Source organism: Thunnus albacares, chromosome 13, assembly GCF_914725855.1.
Source record: "Thunnus albacares chromosome 13, fThuAlb1.1, whole genome shotgun sequence".
Lineage (NCBI taxonomy): Eukaryota > Metazoa > Chordata > Actinopteri > Scombriformes > Scombridae > Thunnus > Thunnus albacares.
Window position 1 is genome coordinate 23889122 of NC_058118.1, and position 23520 is coordinate 23912641.

General features: G+C 40.7%; 2 protein-coding genes and 1 long non-coding RNA gene across 6 annotated transcripts in view; 1 reads left to right on the forward strand and 2 right to left on the reverse strand.

Annotated features, from left to right (window-relative positions):
* The window catches only part of rars1 (arginyl-tRNA synthetase 1), a 35800-nt gene extending 28548 nt beyond the window's left edge, over positions 1 to 7252 (forward strand). The window contains exons 14-15 of the mRNA XM_044370751.1: positions 3710 to 3957; positions 6935 to 7252. Of these exons, the coding sequence (XP_044226686.1) occupies positions 3710 to 3957; positions 6935 to 7044 (358 nt within the window). The 3' untranslated portion in view covers positions 7045 to 7252. The remainder of the gene's footprint in view (positions 1 to 3709; positions 3958 to 6934) is intronic.
* Positions 7253 to 8118: 866 nt separating this feature from the next.
* LOC122994945 lies at positions 8119 to 10172 on the reverse strand. Its single transcript, XR_006406689.1, has 2 exons — positions 9159 to 10172; positions 8119 to 9000 (listed from the first exon to the last, which is right to left on the reverse strand). It is a non-coding gene; the product is annotated as an uncharacterized LOC122994945 (long non-coding RNA).
* Positions 10173 to 11942: 1770 nt separating this feature from the next.
* Positions 11943 to 23520, reverse strand: part of si:dkeyp-23e4.3 (rho GTPase-activating protein 7) — a 125699-nt gene continuing 114121 nt past the window's right edge. For all 4 annotated transcript variants that reach the window (XM_044369760.1, XM_044369762.1, XM_044369759.1 and 1 more), the window contains 5 exons: positions 20951 to 21062; positions 20596 to 20832; positions 19859 to 20088; positions 17911 to 18084; positions 11943 to 12937 (listed from right to left, as the gene is read on the reverse strand). In XM_044369760.1, coding sequence (XP_044225695.1) covers positions 12829 to 12937; positions 17911 to 18084; positions 19859 to 20088; positions 20596 to 20832; positions 20951 to 21062 — 862 coding nt within the window. In that variant the 3' untranslated portion in view covers positions 11943 to 12828. The remainder of the gene's footprint in view (positions 12938 to 17910; positions 18085 to 19858; positions 20089 to 20595; positions 20833 to 20950; positions 21063 to 23520) is intronic.

A 23520-nucleotide genomic window follows, 5' to 3' on the forward strand; every position in this document is an offset into this window, starting at 1 on the left:
TAATCAGCACAAATGCTTTCATTGCGTATTATTAATATTATTGAAATTACATAGTTGTGTTCACAGTGATATATTGGATCCCCCCTGGGATTTCTGTCTATGCCCTACATGCCAAATAACGTATGATGACATCATAGATACACATATGTCTATAAGGAACAATTTATACCCAGTTTAGATGCGGATACACCCACAGGAGCAGTGTGGCACAAACTGTAAGTGGAAAATTTGGCAAAAAAGTTGGGTGTTGGGGTAGTTGGACAGGTGTTCATAGACCCTCCGGTATTAACACCATGTTACCCAGACAGACCATGTCACTTAAAAACATTGAAACTTTGCTTTTGACCTTGAAAAAAGTATATATGATGCAGGAGGGTAGTGGGACCAACAAAAACTATGAAACATCACTATTGCAGTTTCTCCGGGGTTGGAGCCCTTTTTTTTTTAAGTCAGATTGACTGGTCTAACTCGGGGTGGCAGAGTGCCCGGCAAAGATTGATCTTCTGGTTGTTGTTGGGTTTTTTTTCTAGCCCGGGAGGGTGAACGGTCTCGCCTGAGAGGATTTGATGCTCCTGCGTTCAGTCAATAGAGCGCTCACTGGTGGCAGCTGCCCCCCAAATGTGGGTGTTAGAGAGTCAGAGAGGCCGAGGAAAAAGATAAAAACAGACAGAAAGATGGAGAGACTTTCTTAAAACCTCAAGGGGGGCCGTTCAACTCGGAGCGTCTAAATAGGAAAAATGAAGAACAGAATGGCAACACCTTTCAGACACATGCTCAGAGGTTGTACTAAATATATTTTACAAGACATGAAAATGAACAATTTCTTCAAAGTTTCCTGTAAAGTAAGTTGAACAAATTATAGTTAAAAACAGACAAAACAGTTGTTCAAGTGTTGTAGTCTAAGTCAGTTTAAAAGCAGTTTTTGATTTCTGCTGGAACTTCCTTTAATTTAAACCTAAATACATATTTACAAATCTGTAATTTATCATTGTGCTAGCTGAGACATGCTAGGTTGTACTAGCTTAGCAATTAATAGGAATTAATTTAAAGCGTACCAGTCGAACACCTTGTCTTTATTTTACTTATAATTAGTACCAAATGACCGGGTTCTTTCTAGGAAACTTTCTGGGAGGTTATTTGGATTATAAGGAGCTGGAAAATAAACCAGAAAATAAAATGTTCCTCACAGTTTCCCAGAACCCAGAATGACGTCTTCAAATGTCTCGTTTTTTCCCCGACTAACGATCAAAAACCCAAAGACATTCAGTCATTCAGTTTACGCTCTGCAGCATTTTATTGTGAAGGTGCTACTTCCACTAACGTTGGAAGAATTTATTTAATTTTTACAAAAAAGAAGAGTCGGGGAAATGCCTCGTATTAAATGATTGAAGCGATTGTTTAAACCATCATCTAGTAAATTAGATCAGAAATGAATCAGAGCAGCTCGGCTCACTCTCAGCAAAAATGAACATCTTTTTTTACAATTTGTGAATATTCAGATTCAAGTGGTGATGTGTGAGAAGTGACAGCCACCTCTGCTAAGCTAATATCCTGGTAGAAACACTGAACACTGGTATAAAAGAGAGAGACCAATAAATCAGTTGGATTGTTTATTGCAGAAATATCTAGTTTGTCCACCAGAGAGCGCTGACAGGTTTATTTTTAAACTGTAAAATGTTCTGCTCAGTTAATATTTCAGTCACAGTTGTTTAAAAAAACATTAATTGTAAGGCATCGTTATCAAAATGTTTCTCAGATATCTGTCATCTACCTCAAAAATCAGTTATCCTCATTTGAAATGTTCAGAAAAGTTTCTTAGTGACGTCTAAAACATAACTGTTTTTATCTAACAGTCGAAAACACAAAGATACTAATTTACAGTGATTAAAAAAATAGAGAAAAACATATTGAAGGAGCTGAAACCAGAGAATGTTTTGAGATTTTTTTATATATTTTTTTGACAAATGACTTTAACGATCATTTGATTATCAGAGTTGTTTTCTGTCAGTCTGTCTCTCAGAATATATTCTAAACTCACCTTGACTGGAGTCGGTTACTGTTGGTGTTTAAAATGTTTTTTGCACTGAAGCTGCTTTTTAAAAGAAAAAAAAAGAAACAGTCTGTGTTGTTGTTTGACCTGCAACAGAAGAACTTCAGTTTTCACTCCGTGCTACCAAACGGATGTTGACATGAAAGGCATCTGTGTCACAGCTCCAGTCATTTCATTCTCCTGTATGAAAGGAACTGACTGGTTGGTAAATATTGAACAGATCCTGGAGACACAACTGCACCTTGATCCACATATTTCTGCTGTTACACTGTTTTTTTTTTCATAACTCGAGCAGGAAAACTCATTTTTGCTTGTCTTGTTGTATTTTTTTTTCCCTTTTGTACTTGTTCCACCTGTTCTCTACTTTGTGTTGATGCTGTTTTCTCGTCCTTGAAAAGAGATTCTGGTAGATCCTGAACATTACAGCTCTTTGTAGCAAGCTAATAGAGTAACATAGAAATAATAATTTGGTAATATTACAGCACTTAATGCAAAATAAATGGAATAATATCTGTTTAATGTCAGTTTGAGTAACCTGAGGCTTTCTTGGATGAACAAAAACAGTTAAACGCACAAAATGTAATTTCAGCCGCTAGGCGTCTCAATCAAAACAATAACAACAGACGAAGCGTGATGACGGTGTGAAGTAGCAAGGGATCATGGGAGTTGTTGTCTTCGTCGTTAAATAACCAGCTTCACCGGGATAGGATTACTCCAGTGTTCATCCTTCGGGATGTTTTTACCCGCAGAGGTCTCCTCCTCTCCAGAACAAACGGACCCGGTGATTACAGGTAAAAACACTGAATAAAGCTGTTTCACCTAAAAAAAAAAAACCAGTGTTTCTCCGACGATGTACGGCGACCACCGGACGTCCGGTACGGGCTGTTAGCCGAGCTGCTGCTAACACTTGTTCGGTTTATTTCTCTTATAACTTTAGATCCAGACGTTTGGTCGGTTTCTCCCGGGAGCCGAATTACAAGCAGAGGTCTCCTCCTCTCCAAAAACAAACGTACACGCAGATTAAAATACTAATTAAAGCTGTTTTACCTAAAAAAAAAATCAATATTTCTCCGACGATGTTTGGTGACCACCGGACTTCCTGGAGGGGCTGTTAGCCGAGCTGCTGCTAACGTTTGCTCAGTTTATTTCTCTGATAACTTAAGATCCAGACGTCCAATGACTAAAGTCCCTCTTCCAGCTAAAAGATATAGTTAAAAGTGACCTAAATTTATCATGAAAATGTGGCTTAAAACTGAATAAAAGTCAATTTATAACAGTTTGTGTGGAACAACCACAATGCTGATGTATTATCTTGTGTGTGTGTGTAAGTTACTCTTTGGTAGACGCCATTGTAACGGACAAACACAGCGCCGCCGTATGCATCTTGTGTGTGTTTGCTCTTTGGTAGAGGAGGTATGACGCCATTGACGTGCGACCAAATGAAACGGTCCGTTACTTTGATTCAATTACAGATTTCTCTGGGTTTGAAAATTGTTGTAAATATTTGAGATAATCTAAATACACAACTCAACAAAATATTTAACATAGGTCTAGTTGTTTTTCGACATTTTAATGTGGAATAATTACATATTATACCTTTTTAAAATGGATGTTATAATATGTGCCATCCGTATTAATGGTGTTGTTGACGTCCTGCAGGTCCATAGCTCGTCTGGCTAACATCGACGAGGCCGCGCTGAGGAAGGCCGCAGAGACCACCGAGGTCCTGCTGGACCACGAGAAGGAGTGGAAGCTGGGGAAATGCATCCTGCGCTTCCCCGAGATCCTGCAGAAGATCCTGGACGACCTGCTGCTCCACACACTGTGCGACTACCTTTACGAGCTCGCCACCACCTTCACCGAGTTCTACGACAGCTGCTACTGCGTGGAGAAGGACAGAAAGACAGGTACGCTACCTGGAGGGATGAGAGCCGTGTGTGTGTGTGGATTATCTTTTATCTACAGAAGCTCATGAAGTAGTTCAACTTTTTACATCAAGGTCAAGGGTTTTGTTTTGTTTTTTCCAGCAACTACGTCATATATCCTGAAAAAAAGATGTTTCCTTTGAGTTTTGTTTCTCTTTTTGTGCTTTGATCACCACAAACGAACTGATTTTGGGTAACATCAAGGTCAAAAAGGAAAACTCAGTTGTTCTGCTCTCAATGGGAATCAGCCAATTAGCAGGAAGTTTCACTCTGAGAGGATTTTCACTGAAAGCCATCTGAACACACTGTTAGCCCTTCACTTGTTCCTGTTAGCATTTTATCCCCGCAGCTCGCTGGAGTGCTAGCACTTCAGGCTTAGAGCTGTTTAATTATGCTAATTCTCAGTTAGCGCTGCAGAGCTACTGTGGCAGTAACCCCAGCTGGAGGTTATTATTGTATGTCATTTTTCTTGATTAGAAAGTATACACTTCAGACTGTGTGTGTGTGTGTGAATTGCAGAATACATGAAACACTGCCTTCACTCTCTCAGTTTCACAAAGGGATATTATAGATATTGTAACTTTTAATTGGACAGGCGCAGAGTGGTAGCTCCTGGGCACGTGCACCTGCTGTTTAGGTTCATGTCTGTGCAGCGGCGCAACATTCAAAAGGCCTAAGTGAAGTTGAATATTGATCAGAGGATGTGGTGACTGATAAATACTCTCTTAGCCAGTCATATCACTGGTCTGAAACAGTTGAGCCAATCACAGTGAAGCATGACAGCAATAGCTCAACAAATGAAAAAAAATCTGCTTCTCCAGAACATCATATTGTTGCACAGCTGCGAACATCTGCAGCCAGAAACCGATGGTGTCCGCTGACTTAGTTGCATTTCTACTGTATGTAACGTTGTAAACAGATGAGTCCGTATACCTTCGGCCACATATCGCTTGCTAATATTTGTGAAAATCAGCTGACATGATAAAGGCCTTAAAGTGGATCCTGCTTTGTTTATTACATGATCTTGATGCTCTGTTGTAAAGTCACAATCTACAGTCCAGACAGTGTTTGGAAAGTTGCACTTTTTTTTTTGTTTTTCAGGCTCTGTGAATTCAGCACATTCAATTTAAAAATAAAATAACAGATAGTATACTAACATCTCAGCTTTAATTTGGATTTAGATCAATATAGAAAGAACTGTGAGGGAGATGAAGCCTTTTTAACACATAGTATAAAAAAAAAAAAAATGGCTGTAGCTTCTGCTGAAATCACATAAAAGCATTTTTGTGTACTGAGCCATCAGTTAATCGCAGATAAAAGTAGTTACATCTACTATTTCCTTGCAGGTAATTAAAATACACCAAAACTTTAAGAACAGGAGTGTCCGCCTGGCTTCTCTTTAATCTCGGTGGAGCTTCTTTCTCATCAGCTTTACTTCAGCATGAGCAGCACTCGGCCGTCGTCCCGCTGTACACTCGGGCGCGTCGGCTTGTTTGTGTAAATTACAAACTCATTTCGCTGTCTGTCATTGAGCATCGACGTGCACGCCCCTCTAACGAGCTGTCTGTTTAATGCACCCTCTGCTGCTCATCACAGACTTAATTTCTATTGGATTTCTGCTCTGTGCAGCAGTTTGGCCCTGACGGGGCGGACGGTCATGGGTGTAGCGTGCGGACGCAGATTAATTTTCAGTTGATGCTTCGGTGTCGGCCGCCGCTGCGTGATGGTAGCATCATTAAATCTGCCTTCTGACCTTCTGTTGTTTGTTTTGTATCGTTCTCTGCTCCACCTCTGACTGTTTGTCTGTTTCCCGTCTTTCTCTTCCCGTCAATCTGCCTGTTTTCTCAATTTGTCTGTTTCTCTTCATCCCGGTCGCCTTTTCTCTTTTGTCCTCTTTTACTTTCCAGTCTTTTCCAGAGTTTGTTTACGATCACACTTAGTATCCCAATTATAATTCTTTAAGTATGTACACACAGTTTTTGTGCTGAAGCACACTGGTGCTTTGGGCTTTTTAGCAGGAATGTTTACCATGTTCAGCGTTTCAGTTTAGCTTTTTTTTTTTTAAACTTTGTGTTTAGTGCTAATGGTGAGCTGATGGGAGCATAGATTGAAATAACTATAAACCAAAGTACTGGACGAATTCAAACCTGGACCTGGTGATGGAGGCTGCAGGTGGCGCTAGATTAAAAATCAGTTCTTCACCAAAGTCAGTAGTCCAATACTTGTCAAGACTTTCACCAAAAGGCAGAAATGTCAACCTGATGGTGGCGCTAGAGCAAAAGTAAAGGGGTCAGTAAATTCAGTAGGATTCATCCTCAGGGGACCATGAATGTTTGTACAAACTTTCATGGCAAATAAATCTGAATCAAAGTGGTAAACCGACCGACCAGCGTTACCATCCATACCACCCAAACTGGGACATTCCAACCACTAAAACTGATGTTGGTATGATCAGCTGATCGTTTTTTTCACAAGATGAATCACTACTCTGTCGTCCACTCCGTCCACTCCTAATCAAACAGTCGTAACAGAGTGGTACCTCTTTCCGTAATAAGTGATCTTTGGTTGAGTACAAACTACAGCCAAGTTTCATTGTGACGCGACCTGGTAGCCTACTCTGTGTTTCGATTCTCTCTACTGTCGTTATAATAAAAGAATAAAATGCCCTGAAATAATATTAAAAGAAAGAAAACAGATAGCTAATTGATACTAATATGGAATTAATTAAAATCAATTAGTAACAACTCATTATCTGCCGACATTTATTATTTGAACCGGAGAAAGTGTCGTTCAGCTCTGGCTAAAAATGAGAAGCTAACACTGATTGTTTTTTACATTTCTCTCTCTGCTAATTTAGCGCCAAAGTAAAAGCCTAAACTATAACCAGCTATTGTAAGTTATGGAGAAATAAAATAATAAAATCTTAAATGTTCTTCTCTCTCTCTCTTTCTCTGTCCAGGTGAGGTGGTGAAGGTGAACATGTGGAGGATGCTGCTCTGTGAAGCCACGGCGGCCATCATGGCCAAAGGCTTCGACATCCTGGGCATCAGCCCCGTCCACAGGATGTGATGTCACACGGCATGACGTCACAGGAGAATGTCGATTAAAAAAATTAAAGATAAAAATCGTGAGTCTGTCTCACTCACGTCACAGCTCAAACTCAACCAGACTCCATCCTGGGAAGGAAAATCCTCACGTTCACTCCCTTCATTAACATCTGATGTTTAAAGGATCTTTTTTTTTATTATTAAAGAACCAATATCAAAACAAAACATCACCCAGTCTGCTGTCAATCATTTTCAATTGTGTAACTGTCAGTTTAAAACCAGAAATCTTATTGTTACTTGATCTGTAAGCAAAAATATTCACTGATCGCCGACAGAGAAGAGAAAACTGACAGATTTTGTCAGCTGAAGATGGTGAATCTGTCTGAATCGATCCATTAATGACCAACACGCAGTGACTTTCTACTGCATCTCTCTAGTAGGTGAGGGCAAACAAGGTTATGTTAATACAGATTTGGCAAAAAATGACTCATAAACATGAACATACATGATACTAGAAACTGAAGCTTATGGTTCTTCTTCTCTGCTTGGAGGACCTTCCAGATAAGGAGTGCAGGGTGTCTCCATTCACGCCCCGCTACCTCAGACCCAAGCTGAGCTACGCTAGCGACCTAATTTTACCAACATCAAAGCTACTATAAGTCTGCAAATCTTATTAACGGAACAATAATTTCCAAAATGACCTCAAGCACACTTATTAGACGGCCTGAATTTAGAGATTGAGACCAGAATGACTCGTTGAAAACAATAACTGATTTAGTATTTCTAGAGAGAAGTTGAGGCTTTTTGAATGGGAGCATCTAGCAGCTGTCGGTGGCATTTAAAGGTACTTCACCCTCAAGTCGTGATAGTTACTGCTTGGTGAGGATTGAAGAAGCCTTTTCATCTCCAAGAATCCAAGAAGTCCGGTTGCTTTTGACTCAATGCTGTAGATCAGTTCATTGTTGGTTTGGCTCTGCACATGAGATTTGTTGACAATAAGAAAAATATAGAAAATTACCAGACATGAATGTATTTTTTTGGACGACACTGAAAGAAACAATGAATGAGCTAAAAACAGCACAAACTGCCATCAGAATAAGTTTGTAAGATACTTTTAATCACATAGTCTACACATAGACCCTTCAAGCATAAGTTAAAGGGTAATTGTTTTGCATGCTTCTGCTCTCCTGACTGACGTATAGAAAGTCGCATTTGACTCGAGCTGCTTTAAAAATAACGACAATTACAGTCTTCAGCCTTCTACGACTCGTGTGAGTAAATGGGCTTTGTTTGCATGAACTCCGAGTGCAAGGCAAACAAACCCATTTGATGAAGTTTAATTATACATCACAAACACTCCGAGGCAGCCTGTAATTGTTCAGTCCGCCTTTTACCCGGCAGACAGTCAGTGCACTTCCATAGATATAAAAGTTGTATGACTCCAGGAGTCACTACAAGTCATGCAATAGTTGTTAAAAGAGTTCTTAAGCCGCCGCCGAGAGGAAGACGTGTGCTTGTGTTGCGACCCATCTTTGAAACTTATGAAATATCTACACTCCTGCTAGTCGTCTCTCATCATCCTGTATGTCCCAGGACTTTATGGCTGATCTCAGTACCTTCTCAGGCAATAATTCCCACAGCAGCTTCATGAAAGATTCATTAAGCTTTCACAGAGCTGCTGCTGCTGCCTTTTTTTTTTTTTTTTTTTTTTTTAAAGCTGCTGTTGAAGGACGGTGTTAAAGGTGTTTTGACAGTCACTCCAGGAGGAGAAAAGCCTGCCGCACCGCCTCAGTAACACCTGCGGAAGCAATAACATTCCCCGCCTCACCGTGGGGAGACGGATTTCATCACCCGGTGGCCTCAGTTGATATATAATCTCTCTCCCTGGTGTGTCGTGTTGGATGAGGGAGGCGGGGAGGTCGCCTGGTTGAAGGCCTGAGTGGTTTGAAGAAGCTGCCCGTGGAGACGTCTTCCTCAGCTGAGAGGTGGAAGGTAAATATTCATGTTTGCTCAGGTTTTGTACAATTTCTAGCTTCTATAAATAGATTTTTTTTTTCAATGACAGTGTGAATAAACAGAGAACAGACCCTTTTCATGGCAGACATAGAAAGCACAGGTGTGAATAATAACACTTACGGTGGCTCTATCAACATTAATTGCCCCAGTGAGTCAGTGACTGAGCATGCGCAACAGTAGAGCGCTGCAAATGGCTCGGCTAAAAATAACGCAGCCATCATTAATGTTACTGATTCCACCTGTGCAAGTTAAAAGGTCTGATGTGTAAATAAGGGATGATTATCAGCGACTCTGCAGCTTCTCTCGACTTCACGGAGCTTTATAATGAGTTTCAGCTCATTGTTTATCTGTCCGGCTGCAACTTTACTGTTGTTGTTCACTGTCAGTGCTCTCATAGCGTCGTCGGCTGCAGCAGGCAGCTGTTTTAAGGGAAAAAGCTCTAAAATCTAATTGAACACTAGTGATGGAAAGTAACTAAATAGGACATTTAAGCACTTTTCTGCTACTTTATCCTTCTACTCTACTATAAAATGTGTGTAGTTTTTACTCCTCTGCATGTATTTGATAACTTTGCAGATTCAGATTAATAATATAAAATATGATTAGCAAATAAATTATAATATATTATTAAAGCTTAAGAAAAGACATCACTGTATTGATCTCCAGGGAGGGAAAGTTACATTAGCTAACACTTAGCATATGCAGCATTAAAGTGATGTACACATTAACCTCCTCCACTCCACACCGACCCTATTTTGGAGCAAAAGTGCCCTAAAATGATATATCCAAAAATGAAACTGGCTGTAGCTCCTAAAACACAGCGACTATATGCAGAAATATGATCACGCCAGAAAGGAAACCTCCCAAAGTTTCAGAGACACTTTAGGTGATGCAGAAACGGAGAACGGGTCTGTGGTTTTGTCTGTAAAGATCAAGGGGCTGTAAACAAAATACCTCAAATTTAAAGATGGTGGATTTCCAAAAAGTACATTTGTAGATGCCGTACGTGTGTAAAAACCAGATCTTCCACATTACAGCAACACCACAAAGAGCGTGTGACGTAGAGAGGCAAGAGAGAAAAGGCTACCTAGCGGAGTTAATGCTGTACTTTACTTTTAACAGAGTATTTCTACACATTGGTTTCACGACTTTTACTTCAGTAAAAGCTGTGAGTTCTTCCACCTCTGCTGTTCACTACCTGCTCAGCATCAAACAGACACAGTTAGCTGTAGACTAGCTGATGAACATAGTGGAGCATTCAGCAGCTAAAGAGTCAGATATTTCCCTCAGGAGATGGTGGAGAGCGAAAACAGAGTGAATATTGGACTTATTACTGGACCATTAAAATAATTGCTGTTTATTTTCCTGTCAATCAGGTAACGCTTGCAGCCTTAACTGAGGAGCTTTTTTTTTTTTCCTGAAATCAGCTGCCTGCTGCTGCTGGAAACAAAGCTGAGAGCATTGACACTGAACCAAAAGCCATAACTGTGAGCTAAAAGAGGCTAAAGATCTCCGTAGAGCTGCAGAGTTCCTGTTAATTATTTTATTTTGAAGGTCAAAATGATTAAATGCGACCAAACCTGCAACCTCTGGGTTACAGACTTTATAGATCACCACTTTGTTTTCCTTTAACCTTGAGTTCAGCTAAAGTTCACTTCATGGTATTTTAGCACCATATGGAGGAAACAGACTTGTGCAGAAATGAGACCTGCCTGCAGGCACTTCTGTGCTTCTGTTATTTGTAATTTGCATAAATTATTCCTCTTCCTTAAAATCCTGTTTAGACCGGGGCATGATGTCCTCGCCATGACAAGTATTTTTACTTCACATTTTGTCGCTCGGCGTCTGTCTCTCGCTCTGAGTGTTTATCAGCGATCTGATCTCTGAGATGAATCAATGAGATATGTAAATAAGCTTTATGCAAATCAGACACGCGTGGGTGTCGTGAACATAAGAGAAAGAGGGAAGGAGGTGAGTTTTTTTTTTTGGAAGTCTGCAGCGCGATCAGACCGCCAGGCTTATTAATCTCTTGCGCTTCAGTGGCGCAGTGTGGCACCTCATCTTCACACTGCCTGCTGCTTCCCCCACCTTCCTCCCAAATTACAGTCGGTAATCTGTTTGGCACTTAAGACGAGTTACAGAGGAGAGGGGAAAAAAAAAATAATAACAAAAAAAACAACAGGAAACAGGTTCACAGAGAAATAAACATTTTAATTAGGTGTTTGGCACTGATAAGTTCTCACACACACACACACACACAGACACACACACACAAAACGTTTTCTGAAATTAAATAAACATATCTGGATATAACATTTGTATTTAGATAAACATTAAGTTAAATAATCTGAAATATGGCGTTTTGATGAATAAAACATTTACACACCTGCCTGACTTCACAAGTACAAGAATGACGAGTCTGAAAGCGACACATCGATCAAGACGGAGACATGCGGACGTCACGCTCTCGACAGACGAGAATAAATACAAATGTTAAAAAATTCAGGAAGTTTGGGGGGGGGGGGGGGGGAGGGGAGGGAGGGGGGTAAAGTTGTCTGGTTGGATATCTGTCAAGATAAGATAGTCCCTCCTCCGTCGATCCACAACTTCGCGGCGCTTCAAAGTCACGCAACTGAGGCGTCGTCCCGTGGAGAGGTAGATATCACTGGTCTTTTGAACTGTTGGCACCGGTGTGTCCTGTTACAGAGAGCGAGCGGGGGGCAAGAGTCACAGGGATGAATTTAGAAAGCGGGGAACACAGTCGCTCAAACGGGACAAAGAGACGTCTCACGGCGGCGACGGTCTGCGGCGCCGCGCCGAATTCCTCCACACAGCTGGATCCATCTGCTCTGTGCCGCACGTTAAACAGGAAACAGTTTTTCTCTGATTTTTTTTTTTTTAAAAAAAAAGAAAAACGTCTCTGTGGGATTTTCATTTCCCCTCATCAGCTCAGAAATTCACTGTCTCTGAATTAAAGAGAAAAACGAGTCTCTGCTCCGAACAGGTGAAGCAGCTTCCTCTGCCATGAAAGTGTTTTGGTTTTTTTTGTTGTTAGTGAACTTTTTTTTTTTGCTTTGATACATCTCCTCTCTCCTCTTCCCTGAATCCAAACTGTCTGGTGTCTGAAAGTCTGTTTCCTGATGTTTTCTGTCCTTATTTCCTGCGTTTGTCCAGGCAGCTGCCATGTGTTTCCCCCCCCCCCCCTCGCCACCCCTCGCCACCTCCCGCACCTTTCTCTTGCTGCAGGAAAGGATTTTATTGAGAACGATGACTCTTTAACCTTACATTTCTTTCTCTCTTAATAACAGATTTCAGGCACAGAATTGAGGCGTGATATCAAATTTCATCGCACACTTAGCTTCATCTCCCCTCAGTTAGAAGTCACATCAGGCCTCCGCTCTTCACCCTCTTATTAAAAACGTTCTTTGTGAAAGCTCCGCCGTCGTTTGCTGCTTTATTTTATTATTTTTTTTGGTTGTGAATTTGAGTGTGAAGCGTAACAGGCGCAGCAGGGGAGCAGCAGAGGGGGGTGCTGCTGGCAATCTGCAAGGTCACTGACACGTGCGGCAACTTCAGAAAGAAGCCGAAGAGACACAAACGATGTAGGGAGGCCCCTCAAAGTTCACCTTCCCTGCTCGCTGTGCTGTGGGCCGCGACTTTCACTTTTAAAAACTTAAAGAGAGAGTTCTGCTGTTGAGGAGGAGGAGGAGGAGGAGGAGTGAGTGCTACTTTATTAGTGCAAAAAAAAAAAAATCATCCCTCAGTCCTCAGCTTCAGCTTCTGCATCGACTCATATCTTGGTCTCTTTGTATTCGGCCTTGAAGGAATCCTTGATCGCCAGGAGACGGGAGGCCAGGAGATGTCCGCTCACTCTGCTGTGCCACTCCTGTGACCGACCCCTGGAAGATAAAAAAAACAAAACATAAGAGATGAGAAAAGCAGATTCATATCTGTTTAATTTGTGTAGATGCTTATGAAAGAACATCCAAACACTCTTTTCTACGGTTTGTTGAGTTTTACAGTAACTTTATCATCATCTATCTTGTAAAGACATTATCTCGCACTTAAGAGGAAATCCACGTGTAAGCTGCCCTTTAAGATTAAAGATTACATCACGGTTAAAGGCTTTTTAGGATAAACCTAAGTGCATCTTTATATCCAGCTAATGAATAAACATTTCCCACATGCATTTTTAAAACACTGCAGGCAAAAGAAGTACAAACTTTAAGGTAAATTTGCATGTGTCTGTACTGCATACCCTCTAATGCTGCTTCAGTGATGTGAGAGATAGATATCATATTACATAAGTGTGATCTTTCAAGCCAAAACAGTTTTGTTGTTTATATTTTAAAATGACAGATAAGAGAACTAATATTTTTCTTAATAATTCCCCTCAGAGGTGCAGCAGTCATAGCAAGAAAAGCACAGGTGTATACTGGTTGGTTGCTGGCTCACAGAAACAGTTTACTGGGACAGTTTGATGCACCTGTTCTATCATTAATGATACTAGTAGTTAAACTTGATCTATGGGTAACGTGCACCTGCGCTCTTGTTAGCATCATTAGTTTTATCTGCGCTATCAGAAACTGTTTCTGCTGCACTTTTCCTGTAATCGCGAGTCAAAACCTCCGCTGTGTAAAAGGAGTGATGGATCGTGTCTTCCACGGTTACTTGTTCTGTCTCAGCTCCACTTTTTTTTTAGGTAAAGCACCATGTTATTTACTGCTAAAAGTGCACTTGTGAAAACACAATCCAAAAGTTTTATTCGCTGGAGTCTTTTACGTGTATCTAAACTTTTAAAGATTCACTGCAGTTTCAGGTGAACTCCAGTCCAAACAAAACATCCTTGATGTGTCTCTCGCTCACTCGATGAGGCCATAATGCATTTCATTTCCTCTGGAGGCGATAGGATCTGTTTCACAGGCCTGTACTGTAAAAAGCACCATTGACCTTGATGCTGTGGATCTGTTGTCTCGCCTTGAAAGCTAACAAGCACTTAAAATTAATGTCATAGCAAATAAGCTCAAGACAGCCTTTCGCGGCGCAGAGACGTTTAGCTTGAGCTCTGTCATCAGCGGAAATTAAAGGCGAGAGGAAGAGAGAGACAAGAGGAAAGAGTGAAGGCATTCATCCCTCTGGGTGTTTTCACTTCTTTCGTACATGATCACTCTTGCATAGCAGGAGCACTGGCAGGCTGATAGTAGCTTGAAAATGATCTTTATGTCACTCTGAAAGCACTTAATGTTTCTCTGGATAACAGGTTGAGCTAAACGCCCTAAAATGTGAAAATGTGAACACTTGATAACAGCAGTAGTTCAGCTCGTGGCCTCCGCACGCTGTTCTTTATTTATCAGAAAATTAGAGAGAGACTCAAGGCTGTGAAAGAGTGCGACTGTGTGTCAACATGATCCTTTCAGTTCAGATGTAACCGGCCTACTAAAAGCCTGCTGAGATAATCACAATTAAAGATCAAATCTCTCTGCCTCTTTTTTTCGTGTCATGAGTCTCTAATTTCACTCTCACACACTTTGATTCAGCTTTTTCATTCAGTCTTAAAGGAAATAAAAACAACTGGTGAAAAGTTAGTGAATCTAAAATTATGACTGAAGTAAAAAAATGTGAGTTTATTTGATAGATAATAAAGATACAGACAGGAAATAAAGGGAGGATGAAATGCAGCAAAGGTTCACCAGTAATAATTCAATTAATTCAAAGTTTATGTCAAAGATAGTGATCGTGGTAAACATTACACCTGCTTAGCATCAGCATGTTAGCATTGTCATTGTTAGCATGTTAGCAGTTACTCTCATGTATTCGCTTTCTGTACATTCAGGTCACAGAAGTAAAAGATTATTAACTGACAATATTTGAAAAACAAAAGTTGTTTTAAAACACTTCTGGCTGTTCTGACAGTATTTTAAAATCCTCAAAGACTCTTCTTAACATCTGGATTAAAAGATATTTCGCTCACTGCGCGATAAAAACAATTTTTCTCAAGTTCCAACTCGTACCCAGGTAGCCGGCGAGCTGCCATCTTTGTTTTGCTTCAGTCTGAATTTAGAAAAAATGGGTTTGATATATTTTTTATCACACAGTGAACTGAATATTTTTTTGCATTCAGGTGATTTGAAAAGTCTTTGAGAATTCTGAAAATAGCGTCAGAACAGCAGAAAGTGCTTTTTAAATGAGTTTTTCAAAAACTGCTGGTTAATAATATTTTACATATACTGACGGTTACCTCTATGACACCAATGTATACTAGTGCAAGAGAGAAACTTGCACTAGTATACATTGGTGTGTACAAGTTACTGTGTTAAGCTAACTAGCAAACTTGGGTACACCATCCAAATCTGTATTAATCACGGAGTAGATAAGTAGCTCAAAAGTGTAGCATAGCAATGCTAATGCTAACCATTTCATGTAAGTGAATGAAAGATGCTAAAACACTTAGCTTTGTAGTCTGGAAGGTATAGTTCAATAAAAACAGATATGTGTGGTCTAGTCTAGTCTGCTAGTTAGCTGATTCGTCAAGATAACTAGTAAACCACTGGGATAGTTGATAAAAAGCTCAAAAGTTTTGAATAGAAAAGCTAATGCTAACCGTTTCATGTAAGTGAATGGAGAATGCTAAAACGATTAGCATCACACTCCGAGAGGTACAGTTAAATAAAAACACAGATTTGGGTGGTTTAACCAAGTTTGTTAGTTAGTCGATTAGTCAAGCTTTCTAACCAAGTGGGGTCCATTTGATAGATTTGGTATTTTATTCCATATCAGCAAAACGTTTTAGTGAATGAATAGAAAATAAAACGGTACTTGAGCTGAAAGTGAGCTGTCAATCAAACGTGATTTGGACACGCCCACACAGTCCTGAGAAATGCTTTGAGCAGCCAAATGAGCTGTTTTTGAGCTCAGTTTTCTAATAGTTATGAATGTTTATCTTCATTCAGATGCTTAATAAGACACTCAACTTTGATATCATATATGCATTTTTATGATTTGTTTTTTTTTTTTGCAGGAATGAGCTCCCATAGTTCCTCGTCTGTTACCAGCGTTTCCCTGCGTTACTCTCTGTTATATTGAGTCTATGCAGAGGAAACACTGTGCATGCTCATAACTTAATTGCCCAAATCTGCACTTACTTCCTCCCGCCGCCTGCCTTGGCTTTTGGGAAAAAAAAAACCAAAACCCAAAACAAACTACAGTGTAGTTTAATGACAGAGATGCAATGAGCCCGGCTCTCTGTCAGAGCGCTGCTGCCACCTGTTTTCTGTCGCACGGAGGTTCGTTTCATTTAATCAACTCAGACAAATGGAGCTGTGGGGCTCCGCTGAGAGTCAAATTGATCATGTAAGCAGCAGAAAATCTGCACCAGCTTGGTTTCAAAGGGCATGAATCATGAGAAGGAGGGCTGTTCCTCCTCCTCCTCCTTCTCCTCCTCCTCCTCCTCCTCGTCTCTCTCTCTCTCTCTCGCTCCTGTGCTCACAGGGAGGGTGTGATTGTGCTGCAGATAGATGCTGGCAGAGGTCAAAAACACGGAACAGGCTCAATTAAGATGGATAAGATGGACTAACGCTCTCTCCAGATATTTCTTTTAATAGGCTTCTCACGGCCTTAAATCCTCTCTGTTGTTCCTGGAGCTCACTCTGCCCTTGCTTACGTCTGTCTTGCCTTAAAGGACCATTACATCATTTTAATGTGAATAAAACGGATAAACTCAAAGTTGAAATCTGCCTTCAGTCTTGAATTGATTGACTGCGGCTTTTAATTCAGGAACGAACACCAGAAGAAGAGTTTCCTGACTATGATCACTTGGTCATTTTCTTTGTTTATGTCATTAAAATCGGGGGTAAAATTCAGTTTTGTTCATAAAGAAACAGCCGTTCATATTGTGATATGGTGATTGGTTTAAAGGGTAATTTCAAACAAATCAGAAAATGACTAATTCCTGGTCATATCTTGTCAGGTGAAGAGTTTTGGTTTAGATGAAGTTTGGAAATATCTGATGCAGAAACTAAACTGTTCAGTGGATCATCATTAATCTCAACAACGAGCCTCATGCAAAAAAACATAAATATCTTACCCTGAACCTCTCTCAGCTGCACAAAATTGTTATGAATCGGTCATTTCAACGTGAAGCATAACGCCCCAAAAAAAGTTTTATTCAGCCTTAAAGTAAAAACAAGAACTCCGCTGTGCAGAGTCGATATGGTTGTTTTGTCATCATAGAGCTTTGACAGAAACAAAGAAGGAACGGTTTGATAGGAAGTTAGACGCCAAAAAAAACGAGCTGCTAAAGCAAAGCGGTCCATGACATGATGTGAGGCGATTGTGGAGACGTGATAGAATATATATTATAGAGATGTTAACCTGAACATGGAGCTTCATGAGTCAGTTGTTGGAGTGTAAAAACTACTGAACAGTTAAGTTGTCCACAAAATTGGGAGAAAAAAAAAGCTCACATTATGATTCTAATGTCAAACAAGTGTTTGTTTGTTTTTCGCCACTCATGACGTTTGTTTGTACCTGAGAGAAAACTTGACTCTAATTTGTGAAAATTGGGTTTAATTGACAAGTTCTCCTAAATCACTTCAGCTGTAACAACCTCATTTTAACTCACTCAGGTCTTGATTACTGCATGTTTTAAAAAATGTATTTATGGCCTGATATTATTAGGAGAAAATAGTCCCACCTCTTCTCTTTGTCTCAGTATTTCCTGTAACTCTATAATCATTCTGTTTACTGTCTATCCTTCCTCTGCTTCCTCTCTTTCACTTTCCTCTTTGCATCCCGGCACTTATTCAGCAGGAGTTGGTGAGTCTTTTACCTCCAACTAATCTGTAAAACATACATAACCTGCATGCATCCTCACCTGGTGTCGGTTCGACTGAGGTGCGTCAGCCGGGTCTTCCTGGCTCCTGTGGGCTCCAGCAGGTAGAGGCAGGAGTGGACGAGGGCCCTGACCCCCTCCACCGGGACCTCAGGGTGCTCTGTGGATACAGAGGACAGGTACAGCGGGCCGGAGGATGGGTCTGCCTGCCAGGTCCTGAGGAGGAGATGAGAATAATAGATGTGTAAAATGGCTGTTTTTCCTGGAGATAAATGTATACTCAGGTATTTAAGCTGCTTACTGTATGCGGCTTTAATGATAATAATAATGTTTTAAATTAAAATGGTAAGAATTTTGACTTTGAAAGGAAAAAAAGGGAACTGATCACATGTGTTGGTGAGTGTGTGAGATTCTTTGTTTTAAGTTATTTCTTTTAGATCCTACACACGCGTCATTAAGACTTCATAGTGTGCAAGAGCTTCGTTTGAACTGCAAACAGAATAAAAATGAAACGCCCTTTGATCGACACGCATCGATCGACACAAAGCATCAAAAAGAAAGGCGATAATTACTACAGTATCTGCACTGCTTTGTTAAAAAAAACACAACCGTAAGTTTCTTTCTGATATCAGCTTGAAACAGTTTCCAGAACAGTTATTTAAGATCTTTTTTTTTTTTTTTTTTTTTGCATTTCGTCTTCATGTGACAGTTGAGACACACAGGAGGAAGGAGAGAGAAGGGGGACGACACACAATAAAGATACTCCGGTTGGATCGAGCCGGGACGTTACGTGATGAAACGTCATGATGGTGAAGAGTCACACGCCATTGTTGTTGTGTCCGTGGCAACACTCTCAAACGTTGTGTAAAAAAAAGGCTACAAATGACGTTTTCCAACAAGTTATGGGACTTTCTGCTGTTTTTGATTGTATCTGTAATACTGAATGCAAAGTATTTACAAAAGGGTCTTAAAAACTGCAACACAGACATTTATCAACTGCAAATGAAGATTAAACTTCCTGTTCCGACAACCACGTCACTTTTTCCTTTGTTACGCCATCATTCACATCCAATTTTACATAAAATTCATATTAATTTAAGTTTTTCACGTCTCGTCAATCCCAGGCTGCCCCTCTGACATTAATGTGAATTGCTCGTGTTGCGTTCAATGACTCCGTTAACTGTAAGACCACCAAGACAGGAAGATGCCCCCAAAGTATGGTGATATTTTTTTCTTTTCTTTTTTTTTTTTTTTTAACTGTCAACAAATCCCATGAAAAGACCAAAACCAACAATGAATTGATCCACTAACAAGTATAATATATATCTATAATCTATATCTTATTCCTGTTGTCCAAAAACTATGAAAAACACGTCATTACCATGAACACACAGCCAGAAATACTCATTAGAGCAAATGTGGATTCATCCGCCACTGAAAATAGTCCCCAAGAAATGCATTATTTCCTCCTGCTTGTTTGCTAAAAACTACAAATGAAACTATCCATTCTTCACCTGTGACTGTGATAGAAATGGTTTTTATAGGCTGAATGTGTTCAGACTAGAGTGATGCAATTGCAGCTGTTGTTACGTCTGTTTTTATAAATTAAATCAATTCTTCTTTTTCTGCAATTTCTTTGTGATTTCTTTGAATGACTGCGTGATGTAAAATGCCTGATCTTCCTTTCTCACTCACTCTTAAAGGTCGCTGACAGAAAGAGAAATATGAGAGACGTACGCAGTGTGATGTGGTCCAACTGCAAACACAGATACTGTCATGTCTCATCTGACTTCAGGGTTGGATTAAAATTTCATCAATTCCATTCAAACCTCTCTCTCACACACACACAGCCTGCTTTCTCCAAGCTTAAATCAAACCGACACTTTCAGAGTATTTTCAGCTTTGACTCTTCTGTCCTTCCTGCTCAGCAGAGCTCAGCGGGTTAAGACCCAGAGGCCCATGAAGCCTGGGGCTCGCCTTGCCTCATTACCTAAGCAGCAGGTGTTCCTCGGGGGGCCGGTAGCCCAGGCCGTGGCCCTGGCCCTGGAGGAGGTAGCGGTAGATTTCTGTGGCCTTGGACAAGGTCTGAATGACAGCGGCCTGGCGCAGGCTGCCCTCCCACAGCTCCTGCTCCCTCAGCAGCCGGTGGAGCAGCTCCTTCTGGGGGGCATCCACCTCCACCGAGCCTTGCCACATCCACAGCGGGCATCCGTCGTCCATCTGCAGACAAGAGGAAGACGATTTACTACCCGACAATGTGCCAACGGTACACACGCTGTTAAAGATCCCTGCTTTTTTTGGTTTGTTCCTTCTTTTCCTATATTCTTTCCTTATTCTTCCTCCTTCTTCTTTCTTAATTTCTTCACTTTTTTCATAAATTATCTCACATTTTACAAATACCCTCCTACCAAAATCAGTCAGCACTTCTGTCTCCACAGCTTTCTTACTGTCTGGTCGTCCCACTTCCTCTCTTCATATTAATTCTTTACAGTTTGTACTAGATATATAAATCTTCATTGTATACTTTTCTGCAGTCAGAACACAATGAATTCATGTACATTCATCATCTTGTACTAAAAGGAAATGATTCAAGACTTGCGTATATGTATTATATCAAACTGTAACTGTCAAATAAACTTCACAAGGACAAGATTTGAACTTCTGTTTTGTTTTCGGAGATCTTCCTGTCTCTCTCCCTCTTTCATCTTTTTTCCTCCCTTCACTCACCTTCTTGAAGGCCAGCTCCACGTGCTCTGGAGCTGGGTGGCTCTCCCAGCCTCGACTCTTCTCCCTGGCCTCCTTCAGTAGGTGCTCGGTGCTCTGCTGCAGCTTGATCCTCCTCTCCTCCTGCTCCTCCTCGCCTCCAGTCTGACCTGGGGACACCGGGCCTCCTCCCTCCTCAGAGAGGGAGTCCTCAGTCGGGCCTGCAGCACTCAAACTCTGACCGGGCCAAAACTCTGGAAGCTGTAGAGAGGATTGTTATTTATTTTGTCTGTAGATAAGACTGGGCCTCAAAAATGTTTTCTATAATTAAAAAACTACAATCTGTTAGTCTGTTAAAGCAGGTTGTTGGTCATTATACCTCAAAGAGTCGCTGGGCCTCGGTGATCATGTTGGCCAGGCCCTGAGTGGCGGCCAGGTTCTCACTCAGGTCCCGCTGGTCTGGACGACCCAGGCTGTACTTCCTGTGTGACCTGCAGCAACAACACGGAAACAAGGTCAAGATAAATGTCAAGGTCACTTTTATTTTCTCCTGTAAGAGCAAAATAATGATTGTTTTATTTGTAGAGAACTCAAGCAAGGAGAACAAAGTGTCATATTAACACAACAGAGATATATTATTCAGAGAAATAAGTCTAGAAACAGCCAAAGGTCTAACTCAACAGGTCTAAGAGGCCTTTTAGGACAGTAGGGAGTTAAAAGTTCACTGATGTACTCTGTAAATAATGTAGGGTTAAGTCTACCTTTAGAAATTAAATCTTCGTACTCGTTAAGACAAGGCACCTCTCTTCAATTTGAAGAGTTAAAGAAACACCTTAATCAGTCACGTTGACCTCCATCTCCGGCTTCAAAGAACACAACATTTATTAAGAGCTACACATCTAAAGAATACATGATGAAGAAAATAATCAAGCAAATGAATAAAAGAGAGAAATGGGTCACTGAGTTGACGATAGTGATGGAAGTACGTGATTTTGAAGTTATAAAAGAACAGAGGGACGCTGAGGGGCAATCAACCTCTCTAAGATATAATAATTCTGATTCAACATCTACTCATTATCACAGCAAGGTGCACAAAAGGGAAGCCCCCTGATGTTTGTTTTATCAGTTCCTAAAGTTTTGAGCGTGGACGAGGCTCTTCCTGCCGAAACTTTTGATGAATATTAATTCCTTTATTCTCAGTTTGGGACTTTCCCAAGACGGCAGCTCATATTTCCTGATTCTAGTGAGTTAACTTTTGAGTTTTACATGCAAAAATCCACATACTTCAATACGCCGCTATAATTTCAAACATAAATTGTAGGTAATAATGTGTATTGTATAAAACATTCAGCAAAACACATGGTTTGAACATTAATGTCCCCAACATCACTAAATCAGTGATCTAACATTCCTCCCTATTTGAACTATCAAAAATACAAATGTCTAATACTATAGTAAATGCACACAAGCAGCAATTAGGTGATCACACAATATATGAAATACAGAATACATTCATTCATGCATATTTCAGTGTTCGAAGATTTCGCTGTCAACAGTCAACAGATGGCAGTGTTGCCACGCGGTGCAGAATGTTTAACCTCTGGATTTTAGTAATTGATCCCTTGTTTATCGTACAGGTATCAAAGTTAGACCATTCTTCAGGAAAACATATGCTGAGTAACATTATTATTATTATTATTATTATTAACTTAATTCACATCAATTCAGACTAGGCTAAAACAGGGAATATACCAATGTTAAGTCAACTCAGAAATGCCCCCTCGGATCTATGACAGTGTCTGGAGATAAACAAAACCCAAAGTGAGTCTCTGTCCGTGTTAATGTGAAATTCTCTGGACTTGTGTTTTTCATTCACATGACCTAAGGGTCATTTAAATGTATTTTCATCCCATTGTTAATTTAGTTATCTTGTCAGCCACGGTCCCTCAGGAGATTGAAAGTATTAGTTGCTTGGTCTGGCAGACCTCCATGCTGTCACTCCCACTGGGAGAGGTGAAAAGGCCGGTCCGAAAGTCCGGAAAAACACTTACCTCCTTTTCTTAGGAATTAAAGAATGGTTTGTTCAGAAAAAAAATCAAAAACAAACAAGGCTTTCCCCCTACAGTTATTAGTAGGATTTTAAAATCCATTCCAAAACTATGGTGTTGGATTTAAGGCAGTGAGCATATTGAAACTTTACAACATGTGGAACCAACTTATAATTTTACTATGTTACAATTTCATTTAGCAGACACTTTTATCCAAAGTGACATACATCTGAGAGTTAATACAAGGAGAGAACTACGAGATTAAGTACCATAAAGGTCAAGTCCAATACGATGTAGGAGCCAACAGGCATTGCATAAGTCTTTTTCTCAAAGATCGAGAGGGACTCTGCGAATCTAACGGAGTTTGGTAACTCGTTCCACCAACAGGGAACTACAGAAGAGAAGAGTCTGGCTAGCGACTTATGGCCCTGTTGTGGTGGTGGTACCAGGCGCCATCATTGGCAGAGCATAGTGAGCGGGAGGGAGGAAGCGTAGGGAGTGGAGGGATATGAACAGCGGGGTGACATGTGGTTGAAGACCAGACATACTGCCGCGCTCTGGAGAGGTTTCAACATACATGCGGGGAGGCCTGCCAGTAGGGAGTTGCAGTAGTCAATGAGTGATATTACAAGAGCCTGTAGCAGGAGTTGTGCTGCATGCTCAGACAGGTAGGGTCTGATCTTCCTGATGTTGTACAGGGCAAATCGACATGACTGAGCAATCGACGCCACGTGAACCTTAAAGGTTAGTTCAATCATGACATTCAAGTTTCGGGCAGACTTTGTGGGCATGAGTTGGGTTGATTCAAGCTAGATACTGATCTGTTGTTGTACAGAGGGACTGGCTGGGATAACAAGGAGCTCAGTCTTAGAGAGGTTGAGCTGGAGGTGGCGAGATATTG